The sequence below is a fragment of the Paroedura picta genome, chromosome 2 (genome assembly GCF_049243985.1).
Source record: "Paroedura picta isolate Pp20150507F chromosome 2, Ppicta_v3.0, whole genome shotgun sequence".
Taxonomy (NCBI): domain Eukaryota; kingdom Metazoa; phylum Chordata; class Lepidosauria; order Squamata; family Gekkonidae; genus Paroedura; species Paroedura picta.
Window position 1 is genome coordinate 171,111,860 of NC_135370.1, and position 23,541 is coordinate 171,135,400.

The following is a 23,541-nucleotide window of genomic DNA, read 5'->3' on the forward strand; positions in this document are numbered from 1 at the left end:
TTCTTCTTCTTCTTCTTCTTCTTCTTCTTCTAGTCCCCTCTTGAAGCTGTCTAGGCTAGTAGCCACCCCACTTCCTCTAGCAGTGAATTCCGTATCATAATTACTCTTCTGGAAAGCCTTTGGACTGGGATTTGAACTGTTTACATTTTGATTCAGAGGGCGGCATGGTGCCCCAAACAATCCAACCTGAGTTTATGTCCCATCCAGAGCTGGCAATCCTGTTGCACTGTACATTTTAAGATTTCATGTTTTTGTAGGAATATTTTGTGTCCTTCTCATTCCAATGGCGGGATTCAGTTCCCTTCTTCGTTTGGTTCACAGACGTTGGCAAGGAAAAGCCCGGCTGGCCAGAGTTAGAATAATAGAATCATAGAGTTGGAAGGGACCTCATGGGTCATCTAGTCCAACCCCCTGCACTATGCAGGACACTCACCACCCTATTGCTCATCCACTGTAATCTGCCACCCCCTTGAACCTTCACAGAATCAGCCTCTCTGTCAGATGGCTATCTAGCCTCTGTTTAAAAATTTCCAAAGATGGAGAACCCACCACCTCCCGAGGAAGCCTGTTCCACTGAGAAACCGCTCTGTCAGGAACTTCTTCCGGATGTTTAGACAGAATTTAGAATCATGGAATAACAGAGTTGGAAGGGACCTCCTGGGTCATCTAGTCCAACCCCCTGCACTATGCAGGACACTCACAATCCCATCGCTCATCCACTGTAATCTGCCACCCCCTTGAACCTTCACAGAATCAGCCTCTCTGTCAGATGGCTCTCCAGCCTCTGGTTAAAGATTTCCAAAGATGGAGAACCCACCACCTCCTGAGGAAGTTATTTTCTTCTCCCTCCTAATTTAGTGCCCAGTGCTGATTATCTGCTAACAGTCCATTATCGACAAGCCCTTGACGCCGTCACGTTGCTGTTAATCTCTGTTTGTGGTCCGCAGTGTGGGAGATGACTAATCCTCGGTGGACCCAAAGAGAGACCAAGAGGTTTCGAAAGGGCTGATTATGATAAAGTTGGGAGGGCTCCGTTTTTTTAAATTTTTGCACAATATCAGCCATCAACAGTGTTTGCAATTCTATAGAGGGCATTCATGGCATTAGAGACAGGCCTCTAGTCAAACCTACCTAACTGTTTGCTTGGGGGGCACAGCAAGGATAGGACTGGACAGCCCTCAAGGGTGCTTTTCGGTCCTGGGCCTGAAGTGCTGCCCACAGCTGTGCCAGAAGAGCTACTGGGTGTGCCTTGCTCAGGGCAATGAATACCTGGAACTGGCTACAGGAAGTGGTGGCAGCTCTAGGCACAGAAAGCTCCAAGAGGGGACTGGATAAACAGATGGAGCTGGAACAGAGGTCCGTCAGTGGCTGTTGGTCACATGGTAGGGAGAGAGCCCTCTGTCTGGGGCAGTGGTGCTCTGCATTCTTGGTGGGGAACATTGGGAGGGCTTCTGGAGTTCTGGCCACGTTGGTGGACATCCTGAGGGCACCTGGGTTTTGGCCGCTGTGAGACAGAGTGTTGGACTGGATGGTCCATTGGCCTGATCCAATATGGCCACTGTGTGACAGGGCATGTTGACCTGGATGGACCATTGGTCTGATCTAACATGGCTTCTTTTCTTCTGGCTGAAGCAGTGGTGCTCTTTATTCTTGGTGCTTGGTGGTCAACCGTGAGTAGGCTTCTGGAGTTCTGGTCCTGCTGGTGGACCTCCTGATGGCACCTGGGTTTTGACACAGAGTGTGCTGGACTGGATAGGCCATTGGCCTCACCCAACATGGCTTCTTTTACGTTCTTATGGCCTTGAGTGATTTTACTGTGTATGTAAAGTACACTCAATGTATGTAAAGGAACTCACTTACAGTGACCCTGTAGTGTTTTCAAAGTGAGAGATGTTCAGAGATGGTTTGCATCATGACGCTGGACCTCCTTAGTGGTCTCCCATGTAAATTCTCACCAGTGCTGACCCTGCTTAGCTCCCAAAGATCTGGCGAGTTTGGGCTAGCTTGGGCTATCCGTGTCAAGGTATAGTTTTATTAGGCCCTTTGTAACTTCTTGCCTTGCTGATAGCTGCAAATCTTACCAGGAAAACAAAACCTCCAGGGCTTCAGGAAAACCAAAGCATGATCACGATCCAATCTCTGTTTAAGACTAGTAAGAACTAGCTATATCAGCCCCTCCATTTGGGTTCCTACCCTCTCTCTCAGAGAGCCAGTTGCTGCATTATACAAAGAATTTTCTTCCCAAGGAGAAGTTGGTCCATGTGCAGAGGTTGTGGCTCAGAGGTAGAGCATCTGCTTTGCATGAGGAAAGTCCAAGGTTCAATCCCCATCATCTTCAGTCATAATGACCCCGGCAACGAGGCATTGTGGAAAATCCTAGTATCATGAACTAAGGCTACTGTCTTGTAGGAGACAAGACAAACTGAGACATTCTTCATAGAAAAGAGCTCAACGTTGATTGTGTCCAAGAGGGTATATCTGGAAGCATCATGATAGAGGGTCTATTGCTAAAAACGACTGGTTTGACCAGTAAAATCAAAATCCAGTAGCATCTTTAAGACCAACAAAGATTTATTCAGGGCATGAGCTTTTGAGTGCAAGCACTCTTCATCAGACCTTGCACTCGAAACCTCACGCTCTGGATAAATCTTTGTTGGTCTTAAAGGTGCTACTGGACTCTGATTTTATTGTGCTACTTCAGACCAACATTTGAATCTGGCTTGACCAGTCTTAGGATTCATAGAGACACTATGCAATGCACCATTTCCCCACCATTTGTGATTCCCACGGGAGAAGGACTTTTATCTTCAAAGAATAGTCAGAACAAATAGAAATCTACATTTTCCCATCTAGTGGCCAAAAGGGTCAAAATTATTCACTGGATAACATCATGAAGGACACTCTCTACTTCCTGGGTACAGGCTATGCTGTGTGCGTGTACACTGAGCACCAAGCGAGGAGAAGGGAGGAGGGAAGACAGGAAAATAAGAGTTGAGCCCGACAGCTCCTAAGACTTTGGCTTGCTTTCAACCTGGGTACCTGGCATGTAGTAAGGGGGATATCATGATACTTGGAACACTTCTGCCGGTCAGACCTTGATAGACAAATGCCTATCTCAGGATATAGCCGCTTCCTATCTTCATCACGTGCCCAGTACAAACTAGCCAGCTCAGAGAAAGTGAGTGGTTGAAAGCCGCTTGAAATCCATGGGGCGTACTAAACCGCTGCGAGCAAGTCTAAATAATGGAATTCAAGCCTGATTCATCTTCACGGGAAATGAATGGGCCAAAAGGCGGGGCATAAATGAAGAAAATATTCAGAGGGCAACAATCTTCTGCAAAATTCTGTTATTTTCTGTGTGCACAGCGGCATGGAGTGATGCATTCCATACCAAAATAAATTTAAGTCTGTGTGTCATCATTCCGTCAAATTTGAGCCGGAAGGCTGATCTGACTAGTGCTACGGAAACCTCTAGACTCACCAGCAATGCAATTACTCAGTTCTTCACCCAAGGTGGTCATTACATACCAGGTGCTATTCAGGTATTTGGTTCTAAGGTAGCATCCCAATTATTGTATGGAACTGGGGTGATGCCTTAGGATGCTTTGGGCTGATCCTGCGTTGAGCAGGGGGTTGGACTAGATGGCCTGTGTGGCCCCTTCCAACTCTATGATTCTATGATTCTATAATGGAGGCAGTGGATGAATCATTCCATCAACCTCTCTTACAGTATCGGCAAAATTTGCCATGTACCAAAGGGAATTGGCCCGGAATTCACCGGAAGTTGGGATGTGGCTCTTGACGCTTAAATTAAACCAAAAAAATCTCCAATGTGAGGAGAGGGATTTTATTTATTTGTTTGTTTGTTTGTTTATTTATTTATTTATATGTTTATACCATCCTTCCATACGGCTCTGAGAGGTTTACATAAAACATCATAGGATAATTACGTAGAACATCATAACAAATATAGCAATCATAGAATCATAGAATCATAGAGTTGGAAGGGGCCATACAGGCCATCTAGTCCAACCCCCTGCTCAACGCAGGATTAGCCCTAAGCATCCTAAAGCATCCAAGAAAAGTGTGTATCCAACCTTTGCTTGAAGAATCATAACATAGCATATCAACTAGAACAATATTTCAACAAGAACGGCAACTTTGATAGAACCCTTGGGGAGGTCAGATTATTTCAGTCATGGAAGGGGGTGTTTGGGGGGGAGGAACCAGCAGATATTGTGGGTCAGTCGGCCGCAAGCAAATGCGTGGTGGAGGAGCTCCCTTTTGCAGGCCCTGCAGAATTCTGGGAGTTCGGACAGAGCCCTGATCTCTTCAGGGAGCTCGTTCCACCAGGTGGGGGCCGGGACCGAGAAGGCTCTGGCCCTGGCTGAGGTCTGACACCCTTTCTTGGGGGCAGTGATCACCAGCCAGTTGGAGGTGGAGCTCTTTTGGAGATATAAACAGAGCGATGGTCTCTCAGGTACCCTGGGCCCAGACCGCATATGGCCTTGAAAATAAGTACCGGAACCTTAAGCCTAATCTGGAATTCAATTGGGAGTCAGCTGAGTTGTTGGAATACAGGCCAGATGTGAGAAATGTAAGATTTTAATCTTAATTGGGAAAGTACTACTGCATCAGAGCCTCTTGTGACGCAGTGTGGTAAGGCAGCAGATATGCAGTCTGAAGCTCTGACCATGAGGCTGGGAGTTCAATCCCAGCAGCCGGATCAAGGTTGACTCAGCCTTCCATCCTTCCAAGGTTGGTAAAATGAGTACCCAGCTTGCTGGGGGGTAAACGGTAATGACTGGGGAAGGCACTGGCAAACCACCCCGTATTGAGTCTGCCATGCAAACACTGGAGGGCGTCACCCCAAGGGCCAGATATGACTTGGTGCTTGCACAGGGGATACCTTTACCTTTACTACTGCATCAGACCAACAGGGCTATCCACTTGAGTCTTTCCCCTCACCCATACTGGAAGATCAATTTGCAGGCGTGTTCGGACCCAGTTTGCAAATGTGGATCTGGGCTGATTGAGTCTTTAGAACATATTTTATTGGAGGGTAACATCTGGTCCGATGTAAGAGAAGGGTATTTGACCTCCCTCCTAATAGGCTATGTGAATTTATCAGTGCAAAAATTCATCCAGTTTTTCCTTGTAGATGAGAATTGGGAAACCATCTTAACAGTTGCCAAATATTTAGCTGGGGTGATTGCCTGTGAAAAGGGTGGATGTCTTATCTACGTGAAACCCTTTGAGACAAAAGAACAAGGAGATAAGTTTCACTGCAAATTCCTGAAAAGAGCAGGAGTCCAGAAACACCTGGCATATCTACAGAAGTGAGCAGTGACTCACAAAATCTCCTCCCCTGGAAGAGATTTTGTTCGTCTCTAAAGTGCTCCTGGACTCTTGGTCTTTTCTGCCAAAGGGAAATACTTCATTAAAAGGTGTTTTCTTCTCTTTGGAACCTCTGGCGACTCAATTCCCTTCCCCCCGATTTTTTTGCTGTGATTCCATGATTCTATGGTTCTGACACTGACAGGTCTATTTGACCTCCGGCATCAAATTTCTTCAGTGCATTTTTATTTGTGTGGATAAGGTTAAAAATGAAAGAGCAGATGTGTTAGGATTGGCATCAAAGGGCTGTCATAGAGATGGAGGAGAGTTGTTGCCCCCCCCCTCCCAGACTCAACCAAATGCCTGGCAGAAGAGCTCGATCTTGCAGGCCCTGCAGAACTCAGACAGCTTGGTCAGGGGGCTTAGCTCTTCCGGGAGCTTGTTCCATCAGGCAGGGGCCAAGGCCAAAAAGGCCCTGGCCCTGGTTGAAGCCAGGATGATATCCTGGGAGTCTGGGACAGCCAACAGATTCCTACCCACAGAGCAAAGGGCCCTGTGGGGGGCATAAACAGACAAGCAGTGCCACAGATAGGTAGGACCCAGGCCACGGGTAGCGTATATCAGTACTAACTGTTGTAGCACATAGAACGTGTAGGCCAGGGGTAGTCAAACTGCGGCCCTCCAGATGTCCACGGACTACAATTCCCACGAGCCCCTGCCAGCAAATGCTGGCAGGGGCTCGTGGGAATTGTAGTCCGTGGACATCTGGAGGGCCGCAGTTTGACTACCCCTGGCGTAGGCTGTACGGCTAACCTTTTTGATGGACAAACACCACCATGAAATTAAACTCAATCTCTATTCATCCCTGCCCCACATCCAGATACACACGACAGTGTAGCATCATGAGCCTTCATTGTTTCACATATATTCATATTTATTTTTCACAGGAACGCAGCCTCTGATTAGATCTTTTCAGATACAGGTGGAGAGGAAACGTTTTAACTAATTTTTTTTTTTTTAACTCGAGGAGAACAGGAAATTGAGCACCAGATTTTCCTGCTTGACTCTGCATAGGCTTTTTCAAATCGACACAAAAGACGGTATCGTTTATTTTCAGATCTGTATAATGGTGGGGAAAGGGGGAAAGCAATTGTATTCTCTTGCGGAGGAGAATATTTATGTATACCCCGGGTTTTACCCCCCCCCCAGGAGGGAACCCGAACCAGCATATAACATCATTGTCCTGTCCTGTCCTCGCAACAATCCTGCAAGGTAGGAGAGAATGAACATATCTGACTGGCCCAAGGTATCCCAGTGAGCTTCCCTGGCAACCTTGTACCTGGATCTCTCAAATCTTAGTCCAGCCTTTCTCAACCTTCTTACCATTGAGAAACTCCTGGAAATTCTCCTCCCTCACTGGCCATGGGGGGGTCAACATGGCAATATATGATCATATCACAATAAATGTTTAACAAATTTAATGTAAATAACATATAAAATTAATTCACTCCCACCCATTCGGGAAACCCTTCCAGAGCCGTCAAGAAACCCCAGGGTTTCACAAAACCCGGGTAGAAAACCCTGTCTTAGTCCAACACTGTAACCAGTCCACCATACTGGCTTTCTGCAAAGACAATTCTTTCCTTGTAAACTTGATTCATTTGTTTGTTTGTTGTGTTTATATACCTCCCTCCACAAAGGCTCAGGGCGGTTTACATGAAACAAGAAATGATACAGGTAACTCCATTTATAGTAACAACAAGGTGATAACAACAATAACATTAACGTAATAACAGTAACATTAAAGAACCGTGGAAACTGAGAAAAGCATCAGCTCAACTCATACTGAGGCCCAATGGGTTGGGCAGATTTGTAGAGGTCGTCCTAGGAGGGAGGCTTGAGGCTTATTTATTTAAAAATAAGAGACGGTGTCTCTCCACGTCAGAGTTCACGGAGTGGGTAGTAAAAGCAAGCTATTTCCCTGGACAGTATCCAGCAATGAGTCTTGTTAGCCAACCAGGCACCCTTGTGAAGAAAGGACCAACACTGATTGTGCAAGAAAATTTGCCAGGAGCTGGTCTTCAGGAGCAAACAAACACTGTGCTCCTTATACAGAGACAGGTTGTGTTGCCAGCTCAACCTTGGAAATGCCTGAGGTTTTGAGGGTGGAGCCTGAGGAGGGCGGGGCTTGGGGAAGGAAGGGACTTCCATGGGGTAAAATTCCACAGAGTCCATCTTCCGAGGTGGCCATTTTCTCCAGGTATACGTTGTAATAGCAGGAGGTCTCCATCCAACGCCTGGAGGTTGGCAAACGTAGAGAGTCAGTAAGAGGAACTTTCATATTTCATCTAGGGAAGTCTGGTTCTTCATGCCATCATGTTCCAGTTAAGAAGGTTTTTTTTAATCCTCCTGTGGAGCACGATCTTTTTGGATTAATGTTTGTTTGTTTTTTTGCTTGCTTGCTTGCTTGCTTGCTTCTTTGTATACCACCGTTCCCAACTGGACTCATGGCGGTTTACAAACAACAAAAGAATAAAAATACAATAAAACCCCATAATTTCCCTTATAGAATCATAGAATCATAGAGTTGGAAGGCGCCATAGAGGCCATCTAGTCCAACCCCCTGCTCAACACAGGATCAGCCCTAAGCATCCTAAAGCATCCAAGAAAAGTGTGTATCCAACCTTTGCTTGAAGGCTGCCAGTGAGGGGGAGCTCACCACCTCCTTAGGCAGCCTATTCCACTGCTGAACTACTCTGACTGTGAAAAATAACAGTAATGCATAAATACTATTAATAACAAGGTGGCAGGCAAAAAAACCCCACTAGCTATCTGTTTCTCTCGTCCAGCCGGGGGACAGCCATCCTGCTTATATTTATGAGGTTATGTTTTTAACATTGTAAGCCGCTGTGAGCAAGTTTGTCTGGGAACAGCGGGATAAAAATTTAAAACGGAGCTTAAACAGTTTAATACGGATTAAAAACAGTTTAAAAATTTAATATGGAGCTTAAACAGTTCCGCAGGGCCTGCAAAAAGGAGCTCCTCCGCCAGGCATTTGGTTGAGACCAGGCACAACCAACAGCGAATGAAGGGCCCCCACTCCCCCCCCTTCCTCCCAGAACTCCACCAGAGCGCTCTGGACCTGTTGTGGTATTGCACTGTTCCATCATTATATTATTTTATTATATTGTTATACTGTTACATTATTCTGTTATATGGTTACAACCACTTTTTAACGAAGACTGTTTGATGTATCGTTGACTAGTTTTAATGTAAACCGCCCTGAGCCTTCGGGGAGGGCGGTATATAAATCTAAATAAATAAATAAATAAATAAATAAATAAATAAATAAATAAATAAAATTAAAAATCCTCTCCCCCATTACTTTGAGATTCTCCTGCTAAGTTCTCCTAAGGCTGTTCTCACAGTGCAGTTCTCTCAGAGCTCTCTCAGTCCCATTGACCTCACAGGGTGTGTGGGTGACCTTGGACCAGTCCCAATTATCCTAGGGCTGTTTTGTGTAACACTTTCCTCAGAGCTCTCTCAGCCCCACCTACCTCACAGGGTGTCTGTTTGTGGGAGAAGAAAGGAAAGGCGTTTGTAAGCCACTTTAGGTAGTGAAAAGAAGGGAACAAGAAAAAAAAAAACAGCTCTTCTTCTTCTTCCACTGAAATAGAGGTCCTCTTCCAACCTGGATATCACTTCTCTGTGAGCCTCCGTCCCTAGTCAAGCTGCGAGTGAGTCAGAGCGCCGGCATGACTCCTCGCCTTGTTTCAAACTGCTGAGTAAGCTTCCAATTATGTCTGGCCAGCCTCCCCCACCCAAAAGAGAGGATGTCTGTGTTTTTTTCTCTCCAAAAGAATGTTCCCTGAAACCAGCGTCAACACACCATCAGCCTTGCCTGCCGATTGGGGCAGGATTGCAGCGGTTTGTGCTCGCAAAGGAGAAATTGTGAAATTTTCAAGCTCAGAGGGAAATGTACCACAAGCGTGCTTCTGCCGCGGAGCCCCTGAGCATCGGCCTTGGCGAACTCAAACATCGAAGAGGATGTGGTGGGACGTTTTAACAAGTCCATGCTTCATTCATATCAGAAAGCAGAGTTCCCCAAATGTTTTTGGACCCGTGGGGGCTGCGGCAAAACGGCTGCCAGAGGTTAATTTTGGCAGCACAGGGCAGATCCTTGCGGGGTGAGGGTTGCTGCCCCCAACTAAAAATCTAAGCAGCCAATCAAATCTCCAATAGCCAGTCTTGTGAAAAGCCCTACCGGTATCTGCCTTAGAACAGGGGTAGTCAACCTGTGGTCCTCCAGATGTTCATGGACTACAATTCCCATGAGCCCCTGCCAGCAAACACCTGCCTACCCCTGCCAGCAACTACCCCTGCCTTAGAACACTTGATGGGCACCTGAAACCTCCTTGGGAACTGCTGTTGTAGGGGGCTGCATGCCGTGAATTAACCATGCACCTGAGAATATGTCATGCCCTTTTCCTCAGCTTTAGAAGAAGAAGAAGAAGAAGAAGAAGAAGAAGAAGAAGAAGAAGAAGAAGAAGAAGAAGAAGAAGAAGAAGAAGAAGAAGAGTTGGTTCTTATATGCCGCTTTTCCCTACCCGAAGGAGGCTCAAAGCGGCTTACAGTCGCCTTCCCTTTCTTCTCCCCACAACAGACACCCTGTGAGGGAGGAGAGGTTGAGAGAGCCCTGAGATTACTGAAGAAGAAGAGTTGGTTCTAATATGCCGCTTTTCCCTACCCGAAGGAGGCTCAAAGCAGCTTTCAGTCGCCTTCCCTTTCCTCTCCCCACAACAGGCACCCTGTGAGGTGGGTGAGGCTGAGAGAGCCCTGATATCACTGCCCGGTCAGAACAGTTTTATCAATGCCGTGGCGAGCCCAAGGTCACCCAGCTGGCTGCATGTGGAGGAGTGCAGAATCGAACCCGGCATGCCAGATTAGAAGTCCACACTCCTAACCACTACACCAAACTGGCTCTCGGTTTAGATTGCTCTGGAAACCATTGGCTTGGGAGCCTTGACTCCTGTTCTCATGCAGCATAATCCCGCAGGGCTAACCATGTGATTCGAATGCAACAAAAGGAGTCTTGTATCATATTTAACACTTCCCGTTTTTATACTGACATAAGATTCCATGGAATGAGATTTTTCGGCCCTGGCCCCAGACTGGTGGGACGCTCTGCTGAGTGAGATCAGGGCCCTGCAAGACCTCAAACAGTTCCGCGGGACCTGTAAAAGAGAGCTGTTCCGCCAGGTCAGCCTTCCCTCCCCCCGGGGAGGAAGCTCAGAAGGCATGCGATTGTGCAGAAGCATAGCTGTGGACACACCCACCCACGGCTCCTCCCTCACTGGCCATGGGGGGGGGGGTCAACATGACCATATATGATCATATCACAATAAATGTTTAACAAATTTAATGTAAATAACATATAAAAATTAATTCACTCCCACCCATTTGGGAAACCCTTCCAGGGCCGTCAAGAAACCCCAGGGTTTCACAAAACCCGGGTGGAAAACCCTGTCTTAGTCCAGCGCTGTAACCAGTCCACCATACTGGCTTTCTGGAAAGACCATTCCTTCCTCGTAAACTTGATTTATTTGTTTGTTTGTTGTGTTTATATACCGCCCTCCCCGAAGGTTCAGGGCGGCTTACATGAAACAAGAAATGATACAGGTAACTCCATTTTATAGTCACAACAAGGGGATAACAACAATAACATTAACGTAATAACAGTAACATTAAAGAACAGCGGAAACTCCTCCACGTGCAGCCATCTGGGTGACCTTGGGCTAGCTACAGTCCTGTAAATGCTGTTCTCACAGAGCAGTCCTGTCAGAGCCTCTCTTTTCTCCAAGGAAATTGACCTTCGTGATCTGCTGATAAACTGTAATTCCAGGGAATCCCCAGGTCCCACCTGGAGCCTAGATCAGGGGTAGTCAAACTGCGGCCCTCCAGATGTCCATGGACAACAATTCCCATGAGCCCCTGCCAGCATTCGCTGGCAGGGGCTCCTGGGAATTGTAGTCCATGGACATCTGGAGGGCCGCAGCTTGACTACCCTTGGCCTAGATCCTTAGGTGGCTGGTTGTTTTGTGAGGGGAAGCAGGGGTTTTAGCCTTTTCCTTTCTCCCATCTGTTCTCTCCTTGTGTCAAGTCCAGTGCTTGATCCATGTGCCTGATCCAGAAGGGGTCCTGGAGGACCAGGGTCCTGGAAGGGTCGGGGAAGAAATCTGCTTTCCTTTCAGAGTCTTCTGGGGACGTTACCCAAGTCCAGAGCGAGCTAGGCCTGAGGAGCTCGGCTAGAAATAGCTGCTCATTGCCTGCATTCTCTGCCCACAGTTTTTCCTTTGGGGGGCAAGCACTCGTCTCTTTTTTGTTTGAAAAGCGGCACAGCTTGTGCACAAGGAGCTTATTCACTGTTTTACTTTCCGTCGTTCCTGGCATAGTTTCTTCTTTTGCAGCCAAAAGGAGGCTATTCAGCTGGGCTGTGGCCCAAGCCCTTCAAGCTAGAGGAGGAAGGGAAATTAACCGTTTGAGCCTAATTCTGGGTACTTGGTGGCGAAACGGGCAGATTTCAAGGGAACTAACTTCCAACTGGATGAATGAGACTGCGCCCTAAGGGCAGGCTTGATGCTCTAAATGTACTCTGGTTTTATTGATTGTTTATTTCTACATTGACACCCACTTTTCTCCCTAGTGGGTTCTCTCCAAAGCACCTTAAATTGTTCTCCTCTAGGTTACCTTCACCATAAACCCCGTGAGGTTGGTTAGGCTGAGCATATGGGCGTCATCCAGGGTTAACCCAGCAAGTTTTCCTGGTGGAGTAGGGATTTGAACCTGGGTCTCCTGGATCGCAGTCTAACGCTGTCACCACTACAGGTACCTGCGGCTAGATACCTGCTATTTATATGTGGCGAAAACTAATGACTGCCATTATGTGGTCCCTCTTCTCGTCTCGGCTGGTGGTTAATGAATCCTTAGCTGTACAGAGAATCTATGTGTGAGCAAAACTGGTGTGTGTGTGATTCCCCATCTTAATCCAGTAGCCTGTGCAAGCAGGCACTGGAGTGGGTGGGTGGGTGGGTGGGTGGAAGGAAGGAAGGAAGGAAGGAAGGAAGGAAGGAAGGAAGGAAGGAAGGAAGGAAGGAAGGAAGGAAGGAAGGAAGGGGAAAAGGGGGGAAAGGGAAGGGAGGGAGGGAGGAAGGAAGGAAGGAAGGAAGGAAGGGGAAAAGGGGGGAAAGGGAAGGAAGGAAGGAAGGAAGGAAGGAAGGAAGGAAGGAAGGAAGGAAGGAAGGAAGGAAGGAAGGAAGGGGAAAAGGGGGGAAAGGGAGGGAGGGAGGGAGGAAGGAAGGGAGGGAGGGAGGGAGGGAGGGAGGGAGGGAGGAAGGAAGGAAGGAAGGGAGGAAGGAAGCCGTGTTTGTCTGTCTGAAGCAGTAGCAAAGAGAAAGAGTTCAGAAGCACCTTAAAGACTGACAACATTTCTGGCAGGGAGGAGCTTCCATGAGTCACAGCTCACTTTCCAATCGGATAGTTCGTCTGCAGCTGTAGAAAATAGCAAACGTCCAGGAGCTCCATAAAGACTGTCAAAACTTGTGGCAGGGAAGCAGCTTTTGTGAGTCACTCACTACTCCCTAATTGAGATACATACAGGGTAGCCTTTCTCAACATTATCTACCACTGGGGAACCAGTGAAACATTCCTCTGGCTTCGAGAAACCCCAAAAGGAGCACAATTGTGCAGAATGTTGTTGGGAAGCATAGGGTGTACACACCTACCTGGGGCCCCTCCCCTTTTTACAGCCCCCCCAGGCCCATCACTGGTTATTTGGGGGGGCAGGTCAACATGGCCATCTATGATCATATCACCCAATAAACATCCAACTAATTTAAAAATATATATTTTAAAAATAATTGACTCCCACCCATTTAGGAAACCCTTCCAGGGCTGTCAAGAAACCCTGGTTGACAAAGCTTGATATAGGGTGAAGGAGTAAGTAAGTACTCACTCATGAAAGCTCCTCTCCTGCCCCCATTTTTGTTACTCTTTAAGGTCCTCCTGACATTTTGCTCTTTTCTATTGCCAATGATAGGTGTAAACTTAAATGGACTCCGGGGAATGGTAGAGGACAGGAAGGCCTGGAGGATCATTGTCCATGGGGTCGCGATGGGTCGGACACGACTTCGCACCTAACAACAACAACAACAACTATTGTCAATGAGCAAGTTGGGGTTGAGTGGAGCAGCCCACATTCATTTCAGTCCTCTGTCTTCTCTGCCAAACAAATGCATGGAATCATTTCCTTTTCACCCGGCTCCAAGGAAGACTAGAGATGACGCAGAGGCAGGCAAGGGCAAACCCCGTTCGGAACGTCCCTGCCTGTCTGCCAGACAATCCACGGATCTTCGGCTACACCCTCCGGGTGATAAATACCTTTCAAGACAGCACGATAAGCCATGCAGGCCCCACTGGGCTTCCCGAATGCTTGTGAGATGGAGGAAGTCAATTCTCCCAAATTGACAGGACGTTACAAAACCCACCTTCCAAAGGTTGCCGGCTGAATGCTTGCAACCAGCAGGGATCCTTTGTCAGGCAGGGAGTAACATTGCGTGAGGATGTGTGACAGGGGGTTGGACTAGATGGCCTTTGTGACCCCTTCTGACTAGGATTCTGTGATGCTTTGGAGGGTGGCTTTGGGCCCCACTGAGGTCCCCGTCCTTCCCAGGCTCTATCCTCTAATCTCCATGAATTCCTCAATTTGGATCCAGCAACTCCCCCCCCCCCACATTGTCCAATAGCCATGAAGGACCTGGTAGTCCTAAACACGAGCTGATCACCCAATCTCTTTGCATTTTTCATATGTGTGCAACGACCCTCTAACCCAACAGCCCTCCAGCTGTTAAAACAAACATCCAATAGGGTGTTTGTTTGGGGTATTTGACAACACAGTGTTTGCAAATGGACCATCAGTTTGTTCTGGAGCTGACCTCATGGTCTATTTAAAGTAGCGATCCCCAACCTGTGAGCTGTGGACCACATGTGGTCCGTCAACTAATCGGAGGTGGGCCGCGAAGGATGCCTTCTCCCTGCCTTCTCTCCCCCTCCCCCGGCCCTTTACAACACACTTTGGGTGTCATTGTCTCCCATCACTCCCAGATGGGACTATCTCGTTGCAGAGAAACAAGCTCAGGGTTCCCATTGATTTGTCATTGTCATGAGTTAAAATTTCCATGAAAATAAAATGTTCCTTAGGTTCATTGTTGTGGCGTGTCTGTATCTTATTTTGAAGGGATGTTTAAACATTACCATAGCGATCAGAGAGCGTTAGGGCAGTGGTTGAGAGTAGAGGAGTAAACTACCCCCCCCACTGGGCCTCAGTAAAATTGTCAAGCGTTGAGTGGTCCCCGGTGATAAAAAGGTTGGGGACCACTGATTTAAAGGACCGATGCAGTGTCGCAATTGTGTTCCTGAGACCTGTTGAGCAAGTGATTAGCACGCCTTTTCAGATACGAGGACGCTCTCTCCGGTTGATCCGAGATCTTCCTCTGTCCACTTGGTCACTGACCTTTTTGGGAAAACGTCCTTCTCCAAAAAGCGGGACCATGTCAGATCGGGGAGGAGGCCTTCACGCCCCTTTTCTCTCTCCCCCCCCCCTTTTAGGAGCTGACGGACGACATGTCTGTGAAAAAGGAAGGGGCCCACAAGAAATGGGCCACCCTGAAGGAGAAGCTGGGGCCCCAGGACTCCGACCAGACGGAGGCCAACCTGGAGAACGCCGAGCCGGAGCTCTGCATACGGCTCCTGCAGATCCCTTCCGTGGTCAACTACTCCGGTCTCAAGAAGAGGTTGGAGAGCAGCGACGACGCCTGGATGGTCCAGTTTCTGGAACTGTGCGGCCTGGACCTTCTGCTGGAAGCCCTGGACAGGCTGTCCGGGAGGGGCGTCTCCAAGATCTCGGATGCGCTGCTGCAGCTGACGTGCATTAACTGCGTGCGGGCGCTCATGAACTCCCGGCAAGGCATCGAGTACATCGTGAGCAATGAGGGTTACGTCAGGAAACTCTCCCAAGGTGAGAGCGGAAGGGTTCTTTTTGTATTCTTCGCGGTGGCAACTCGGGTTTGTTTCTGTCTTGCTTCCCAAGTTGTAAGCCTGGTCCCCTTAGGAGCCGGAGGGCCCGGAAGCTGCCCGACAGCCCAGGCAAGAAGCTTTTGAGGCAAGCAAGAAACAGGGGGTGGTTTGCCATGGCTTTCCTGTAGCAGGGGAAGCCCAGCTGTAGCTCTCCAGATGCCCATGGACTACAGTTCCCATGAGCCCCTGCTGGCATAAATTGCTTTTATTCAATCGTAGTAATAGTATTGAATGAAAACAATCTTTGAAAAAAATTATCAGGCTAATACCATACTGCGGCGATATAAGTGAGTCACGCTAGCATTAAATTCATGCTCCAGAAATTCTCACGTGTCTATTGTACTATTACTAGGTTTATTATCATTGTGTAAATTCATAATGGTGTCTCATTTCTCATGTTGGATAGATTCGCATGTAAACTTTTAAAATGTGTATATGTATGAGAGACTAGTTCTCTCATGTTACGACTTTAGAAACTTTCATCTAAATCTCAAATTTATTTGAGCCAGCTTGGTGTAGTGGTTGGGAGCTGCGGCTTCCTGCGAGCCAGGTTTGGTGCCCCACTCCCCCACATGCAGCCAGCTGGGTGACCTTGAGCCAGTCACAGACCTGACAGAGCTGTGCTCACAGAGCAGTAACATCAGAGCTCTCTCAGCACTGCCTACCTCACAGGGTGTCTGTTGTGGGGAGAGGAAGGGAAGGCGATTGTAAGCAGTTTTGAGACTCCTTTGGGCAATGAAAATCAGGGTATAAAAACCAACTCTTCTTCTAATTGAATAACTCTTTTATTAACATGGGTTTCTTGGTGCACAGAGGTCACCTTGGGGTACCTTTTGCATTTTATCCTCTGTGGCCTGGCAGATGCTATTTCAGCAAACAGTCAGGAAATCAGAGCCCTAACCTGGATGGCCCAATCCTGTCAGGTCTCAGCAGCTCAGTAGACTTGACCCTGTTTAGTTCTTGGATGGGAGACCATCCAGCAGCACTCCACAGAGCCCAGCAAGGGCAAACCACCTCTGACCATCTCTTGCCATGAAAACCCCATGAGGGGTTTGCCTTAAGTCGGCTGTGACTTGACAGTGCCTCCCACCACCAGGAAAGTAAGAAGTGTTTCAATCTCCTGTTTAGATGGTGGGTTTCATAGATTCATAGAATCATAGAGTTGGAAGGGACTTCCTGGGACATCTAGTCCAACTCCCTGCACTATGCAGGACACTTGCAACCCTATTGCTTGTTTAGATGGTGGGGTGCAGTAAGTTTAGTGACAGGGAATTGCAGCCAGGGATCTGCTGACCCCTGGGGGCCCATGGGAGCTCTAGAGGGGGTCCACGGCCTTTCCCCCCCTTCCTTAATGGACTCAACCACAAACTAGGAAACTCTCCCTTCTGAATGTGAGTGAGTTCTCTCGTGGCTCCAGCACCTTCTGGGGAGGTGGCAGGGAGGCGTGGCCACCTGACCACTTCTGGGGCTCCTTGAAGCCTGCAAAATTGTTTCAGGGGCTCATGCATGGTCAAAAGGTTGAAAAGGGCTCGTTTAGGAGGTCAGAAGATGTGCTGGCTTGATTGAAAGGCGTAAAGTCCCATCAAGTCGCAGCCAACTCATGGAGACCCTGTAGGGTTCTTCAAGGCAAGGGTTTAACAGAGATGGTTTGCCATTGCCTGCCTCTTCATCGTGACTCTAGACTTCCTTGGTGGTCTCCCATCCAGAGAGAGAGAGAGAGAGAAAGAGAAAGATGGTTTTTTGTGCTTCACATACACTGAAATGGAACAAAACAAAGTTTGAAGAAGAGTTGGTTCTTATTTGCCACTTTTCACTATCTGAAGGAGTCTCAAGGCAGCTTACAATCACCTGGCCTTCCTCTCTCCATGACAGACACCCTGTGAGGGAGGTGGGGATGAGAGGGCCCTGATATTACTGAAGAAGAAGAAGAGTTGGTTCTTATATGCCACTTTTCTCTACCTGAAGGAGTCTCAAGGCAGCTTACAATCGCCTTCCCTTTCCTCTCCCCACAACAGACACCCTATGAGGGAGGTGGGGCTGAGAGAGCTCTGAGAGAGCCATGACTGGCCCAAGGTCACCCAGCAGGCTTCATGTGGAGAAATGGGGAATCAAACTGAGTTCTTCAGATTAGAGGCTACTCCAAGCTGGCTCCAAATACCAACCAGGGCCAACCCTGCTTAGCTCCCAGGATCTGACAATGTTGGGCTACTCTGGGTCATCCCAATCAGGACAAATGGAAAGGTCGAGATCTTGAAACCATGGACCTCCTGATGCCATATTCCCACTTTGAACTTGCTTTACTGTGGTAGCCAGAAGGCTGGGACTTCTTCCGTGGCTGCTGTTTGGGATTTTGTCAGGCAGAGGCTGCTCCAGGGTCATTTCTGAAGGTCTTGTCTGGGGGGGGGGGGGTTGGCATCTGTGTTATGTTTGCACCTGTCCTCACTGGTCCTCTGTCTTTGCAGCTCTGGACACGTCCAACGTCATGGTCAAGAAACAAGTGTTTGAACTCTTGGCTGCCCTCTGCATCTACTCGGTGGATGGCCACGCACTGGCTCTAGATGCTCTCGATCATTACAAGGCAAGGCAAATGTTGAATGTCCAGTTGGTGTCAACAGCTGGAAAACAACCCTGGCATTTCAGGTCAAACAAAACATAGGGCTTCCCTTACATTTCCCCAGACTCACTTCTCTCCTGGACCCAGCTCTGGCTTCTAAAAATTGGGGTGGGGGACAGTGCGGTGGGAAGGGGGCACCTTGATTGGCTGGATTCCATGACACCTGGCACTCCATGAAGCTGGGGTATCCAGACAAGGGGGAGAAATTATTGCTGCCCAACATCGTTCATTCATTCATACACCCATAGAATCATAGAGTTGGAAGTATCATTTCGTCCAATCCCCTGCACTATGCAGGAAATGCACAACTACCTGCCCACCCACAGGGACCCCAGTTTTGTGCCCAAGTGATCCCTCTACCCAAAATCTCCAGAATCCAGCCTGGCCTGGAAGGAATTCCACCATCCCATAGTGGCAATCAGCAATTCCCTGGTTGTGCAAGGAAGGGCCACAAGAGACAAACACTGGAGCATCCCTTCCTGCCCACCCACTCACAACCTTGCCTAAGCTCCCAGAATAAGCATTTCTGTCAGATGACTATCTAGCCTCTGCTTAAAAACTTCCAAAGAAGGAGAACCCACCACCACCCGAGGAAGCCTGTTCCACTGAGGAACCACTCTAATTGTCCAGAACTTCTTCTGGGTGTTTAGCCGAAAATTCTTTGGAATTAATTTCAACCCACTGATTCTGGTCCCACCTCCTGGGGCAACAGAAAACAACTCTGTTCCATCATCTATGTGACAGCATTTCAAGTACTTCATTCCATTCTGTGCTTCTATTCAACCCTTCCCCGGAATTTCACGGCAGATTACAACATGACATAATTATGCTACATAACTGACACAAAAGGAGGGGAACAGTAGGCAGCACAATAAACTCAAGAGGTGTAAGTTGGGTTCAGTAAAGTTGAATAGGGTTTGATATGGAGGCCAAAAATTTTGTATATGTGATAACTATCTTCCAGTACTGAGACAGGATGCTGGAGTAGATGGACCACTGGTCTCATCCAGCAGGGCTCTTCTTATGTTCTCATGAAGGCCTCGGCCTCTTTGCCCTGCTGTTGGCCCTCCAGAGGAACTGGCTGGCCCCTGTGTGAGACAGGATAATGGATTTGATGGACCCCTGGTCTGATCCAGCAGGGCTCTTCTGGTGCTCTAAGGAAGGCCTCAGCCTCTTTGCCCTGCTGTTGGCCTTCCAGAGGAACTGGTTGGCCACTGCAAGAGACAGGTTGCTGGACTGGATGGACCACTAGTTTGATCCAGCAGGGCTCTTCTGATGTTCTCATGAAGGCCTTGTCCTCTCTGCCCTGTTGTTACCCTCCAGAGGAACTGGCTGGCCACTGTGAAAGGCAGGAGGCTGGACTGGATGGACCCCTGGTCTGATCCAGCAGGGCTCTTGTTATGTTCATATGAAAGCCTTGGCCTCTATGCCCCGTTTGGACTCTTCATGAGACAGGACGCTGGAATAGGTACACCACTGGTCTGATCCAGCAGGGCTCTTCTGATGTTCTTAACCTTGACGCAATGAAACCACTTCTGATTTGCCTTGCCGTTGACCTGCTTTTTCAATATTACCAGACGGTGAAAAGCCAACAGTACCGATTCAGCGTGATCATGAACGAACTCCTGGCTACAGACAACGTGCCCTACATGATAACGCTCCTCAGTGCCATCAATGCGATAATACTGGGAACCGAGGAACTGAGAGCCAGGACGCAGCTCCGGAACGAGTTCATAGGTAATGCCTAGCTCAGATCTTTTGAGTGCGAATCGGGTTGTTTTCATAGGGTGACAAGGCAATTGTTGCTGGTGTGACTGTATCAGCATTCTCAGCACTAACAGGGCATCCCTGCAACAAGGAAGAGCATGGCTGGCACACATCCAGTTGTCCGGACTCCCCTTCTATCCGAACATGCCCCATGGGCCAATCCGAGCATGCCCAGCAAAGGTGGGTGCACCCAGATTCGGCCAGCCCCTAGAGCGCCTGCCCCCACAAGGTGGCCGGGCTGTGCTTGCCGAGCCTCATGGCCAGATACAGCCTGGCCACTCAGCAGAGCACACCCGCAGCGCCCTGACACGTGCTGCTCATCCCACCTACAACCATGGCCCACAAGCCAAGCCACGGGACTGGCAAACTGGTAGGGCAACAGCGGCCACGTCAGGGACACTGCTAGCACCTGTTGCATCCCTGACTATAACGGGCTTCCTGACTAGTACATTGATAAAATAAAGAATACATCCAGCACATGCCCTGATTTCCTGGGTACACATCAGAATTACTTGGCAGGCTGAAAGAAGTGGACTATTAACTGATAAATGGACACTTTCTATCAGATGCACTTTGGTTGATTTTGGTCACCCTAAAAAAACAGATGTCATAATTTATTTATTTATTTTGCGGCTTTCTGTATTTTGCATTTTATCCATCGATGTGTGTCAAAATTAAACCTCTGCAGAAGACTTGGTGAGGGTCTAAGAAAGTCTAAGACCTAAGATTGTATGGTGCGCAGGATAATTTGTCAAGATCGGCCTGGGGGCTTTGAATGTGTGTATAACCTTAAAAAATATTTTAAAAGCTGTGCAGCATAAATGTTCATATATTTTTCTACCCTTTAGTCCAGTTTGCACAGGCCTTCAACCTTCCGGGTCCTAACTATTCCAGTTTGGGGTGTGTTTTTTTTTCTTTTTCCTTTTATCTGTTCTTTGTAACATTTCTCCCCTTCTGTCTGGCAAAAGATTCAGTAAATAGCAGACAGCATCAGTCAATTTTTGTTATTTGTCTCCTTCCAGGTCTCCAGCTGTTGGACATTCTGACCAAGCTACGGTAAGTGATTTTATTCGGTATTTGAGATTTTCTTTTGCGGGGTTATAAGATAGCGGTGGAAAGAATGTGGAAGGCCTTCCCTTGATCAGCTGTGAGCCAACCAGCATGACTGCAGATTTTTCTTTCTCTCTGCTCTGTTTGACACCATACTATATCAAGGGCAGATACAGAAGGAGGCAGGAGTTCGACACTACAGTAACGTTTGCCTTTGAAAGAGTCAATTGATAGTTCCTGTCGGAATTCGGGGTCTGACCAACCACCGTATTCAGGTCGGCAAAGGAATTTTTCACCGGATCAGACTAGCTAATAACTGAGTTGGGGAGATATTCTCTTGGTTTGATTTTCATCATCTGCTGATTGTAATCCAGATGTACCAAAATGCAGAATTCATGTCCCACCCCCATAAGGCCTTAAGCCAGGGGTGGCTAAACTGTGGCTCTCCAGATGTCCATGTACTACAGTTCCCGTGGCAAGGACTCATGGGAATTGTAGTCCAGGGACATTTGGAGAGCCAAAGTTAGGCCACCCCTGCCTTAAACCATGCTTTAAAAAATGAATTCATAGAGCCTTATAGCATTATTATTGTTGTTGTTGTTATTGTTGTTGTTGTTATTATTATTATTATTTCAATTTATTTCCTGCCACTCCTGGGAACCGGTTGGTGGCGGATTACAATATTAGCCCACTGAAACTAAAAAAACCAATAAAACCTCATTGAAACATTAAATTTATTTACTTGGATTTTCTCGTGTTAGAGGACATGAATACATGTGAATACATGTTAGAGCAGGGGTAGTCAACCTGTGGTCCTCCAGATGTCCATGGCCTACAATTCCCATGAGCCCGTGCCAGCATTTGCTGGCAGGGGCTCATGGGAATTGTAGGCCATGGACATCTGGAGGACCACAGGTTAACTACCCCTGTGTTAGAGGACATGAATACAAAGGACATGAAACTACAGAGCACATAAATATACAACATGGCGGTCTAACTCGTGTAACCTACCCTCCAACACAACTCCCAGCAGGGGAGGTGAGAGGGAGCCATAACTGAATGCCATTAGATTCCCGCAGCTCTTCCAGGAGCTCTTCCAGGAGCCAGCTTGGTGTAGTGGTTAAGAACAGTGGCTTCTAATCTGGTGAGCTGGGTTTGATTCCCCACTCCTCCTCCACATGCAGCCAGCTGGCGACCTTGGGCTCAACCAGCACTGATAAGCTGTTCTGACCAGGCAGTAGTATTGGGGCTCTCTCAGCCTCACCCACCTCAAAGGGTGTCTGTTGTAGGGAGAGAAAAGGGAAGGCAATTGTAAGCCACTTTGAGACTCCTTCAGGTAGAGAAAAGCGGCATATAAGAACCAACTCTTCTTTTTCTTCTACAAATATAGAAGGTTTGTTTTGTACCCTCCTTTTCACGAACCAAAGGAGTCCCAAAGCAGCTTACAATCATCTTCCCTTCCCCACAACAGATACCCTGTGAGGTAGGCGGGCCTGGGAGAACGGCTCTAAGAGAACTGTGAGTGGTCCAAGATCACCCAGCTAGCTGCATGCGAAGTAGAGTCAAACCCTGTTCTTCAGGTCTGAGTCCACAGCTCTTAACCGCAACATCCCTTGAACTGCAGATGTTGGCTGCAGTCACAACCTAATGCTCAACATTCTGCAGTCACAACCAAATGCTCAACATTCTCAACATTTATCGCATAAAGAGAACCTTTCCTTCATGCAGTGTGGACAGAGAAAGGTATTCTTGCAAATACTAAATCTAGGTCAGCGAAGGTTATTGCGGGGTTGTTTGTTGTGAATGGAGAGGAGCAATGGTTTTCTAACTCCATGGACACTGAGATGCACTGATGTATGTCGTTGGGGCCATGATTTATATTTTCCTGCGATGGGGTCCCTGCAGAGATATCGAGGATGAGGACTTGCTGATCCAGTGTGAGACCTTTGAGGAGGCCAAGTCTGAGGACGATGAGGAGTTGCTCAGGATATGCGATGGGATTGACATGAGCGATCATCATGCAGTTTTCTCCTCGCTATTCAACAAAGTGAGTACCACCTGCTCTTTTGATATACCCCCCTGCCCAGTGTCTTTCTGGTTTTTTTAATATCAATAGTCATTGACGTTGGCTTGGGTCCCATCAAAAAGATCCAGGCTTTCAAAGAGGGGGGGAGATTTTTGGCAATTCCTCCCTCTTGTGGCAGACTTCCTGCTCCCATCTCACCCTTCTCCCCAAGAATGACATTGAATGGAGCATTTTGAGCAGCAGCAGGAGGAGGAGGAGGTGGTGGGGAGAGACCATGGCTCAGTGGTAGAGGATCTGCTTGGCATGCAGAAAGTCCTGGGTTCAATCCCCGCTATCTCCAATTGAATAACCAGGCAGGAGGTGATGAGAAAGATCCCCACTTGAAACCCTGGAGTAAAGGAAGGGCTGTGGCTCAGTGGTAGGAAATCTGCTTGGCATGCAGAAGGTTCCAGGTTCAATCCTCAGCATCTCCACTTAGAAGGACCAAGTGGTAGGTGATTTGAGGGAATAACAGATAATGCTGATCCTGATGGGCCAAGGGCTTTGGTTTGGTGTAAGGTAGTGCCATTGGGTTCATGTGTTCCACATCAGGTGTGAGTGGGTAGGCAGTAGGTCC

General features: G+C 48.0%; 1 protein-coding gene across 5 annotated transcripts in view; it reads left to right on the forward strand.

Moving 5' to 3' along the window:
* INF2 (inverted formin 2) overlaps window positions 1–23,541 on the forward strand; it is an 89,727-nt gene that overhangs the window by 35,871 nt on the left and 30,315 nt on the right. For 3 of the 5 annotated variants that reach the window (XM_077323836.1, XM_077323839.1, XM_077323838.1), the window contains exons 2-6: window positions 15,001–15,409; window positions 17,931–18,046; window positions 19,660–19,819; window positions 20,872–20,905; window positions 22,805–22,946. In XM_077323836.1, the coding sequence (XP_077179951.1) occupies window positions 15,016–15,409; window positions 17,931–18,046; window positions 19,660–19,819; window positions 20,872–20,905; window positions 22,805–22,946 (846 nt within the window). In that variant the 5' untranslated portion in view covers window positions 15,001–15,015. Of the gene's footprint in view, window positions 1–12,079; window positions 12,223–15,000; window positions 15,410–17,930; window positions 18,047–19,659; window positions 19,820–20,871; window positions 20,910–22,804; window positions 22,947–23,541 lie in introns of those variants that run through there. The other 2 variants (XM_077323837.1, XM_077323841.1) reach the window with 2 other exon arrangements.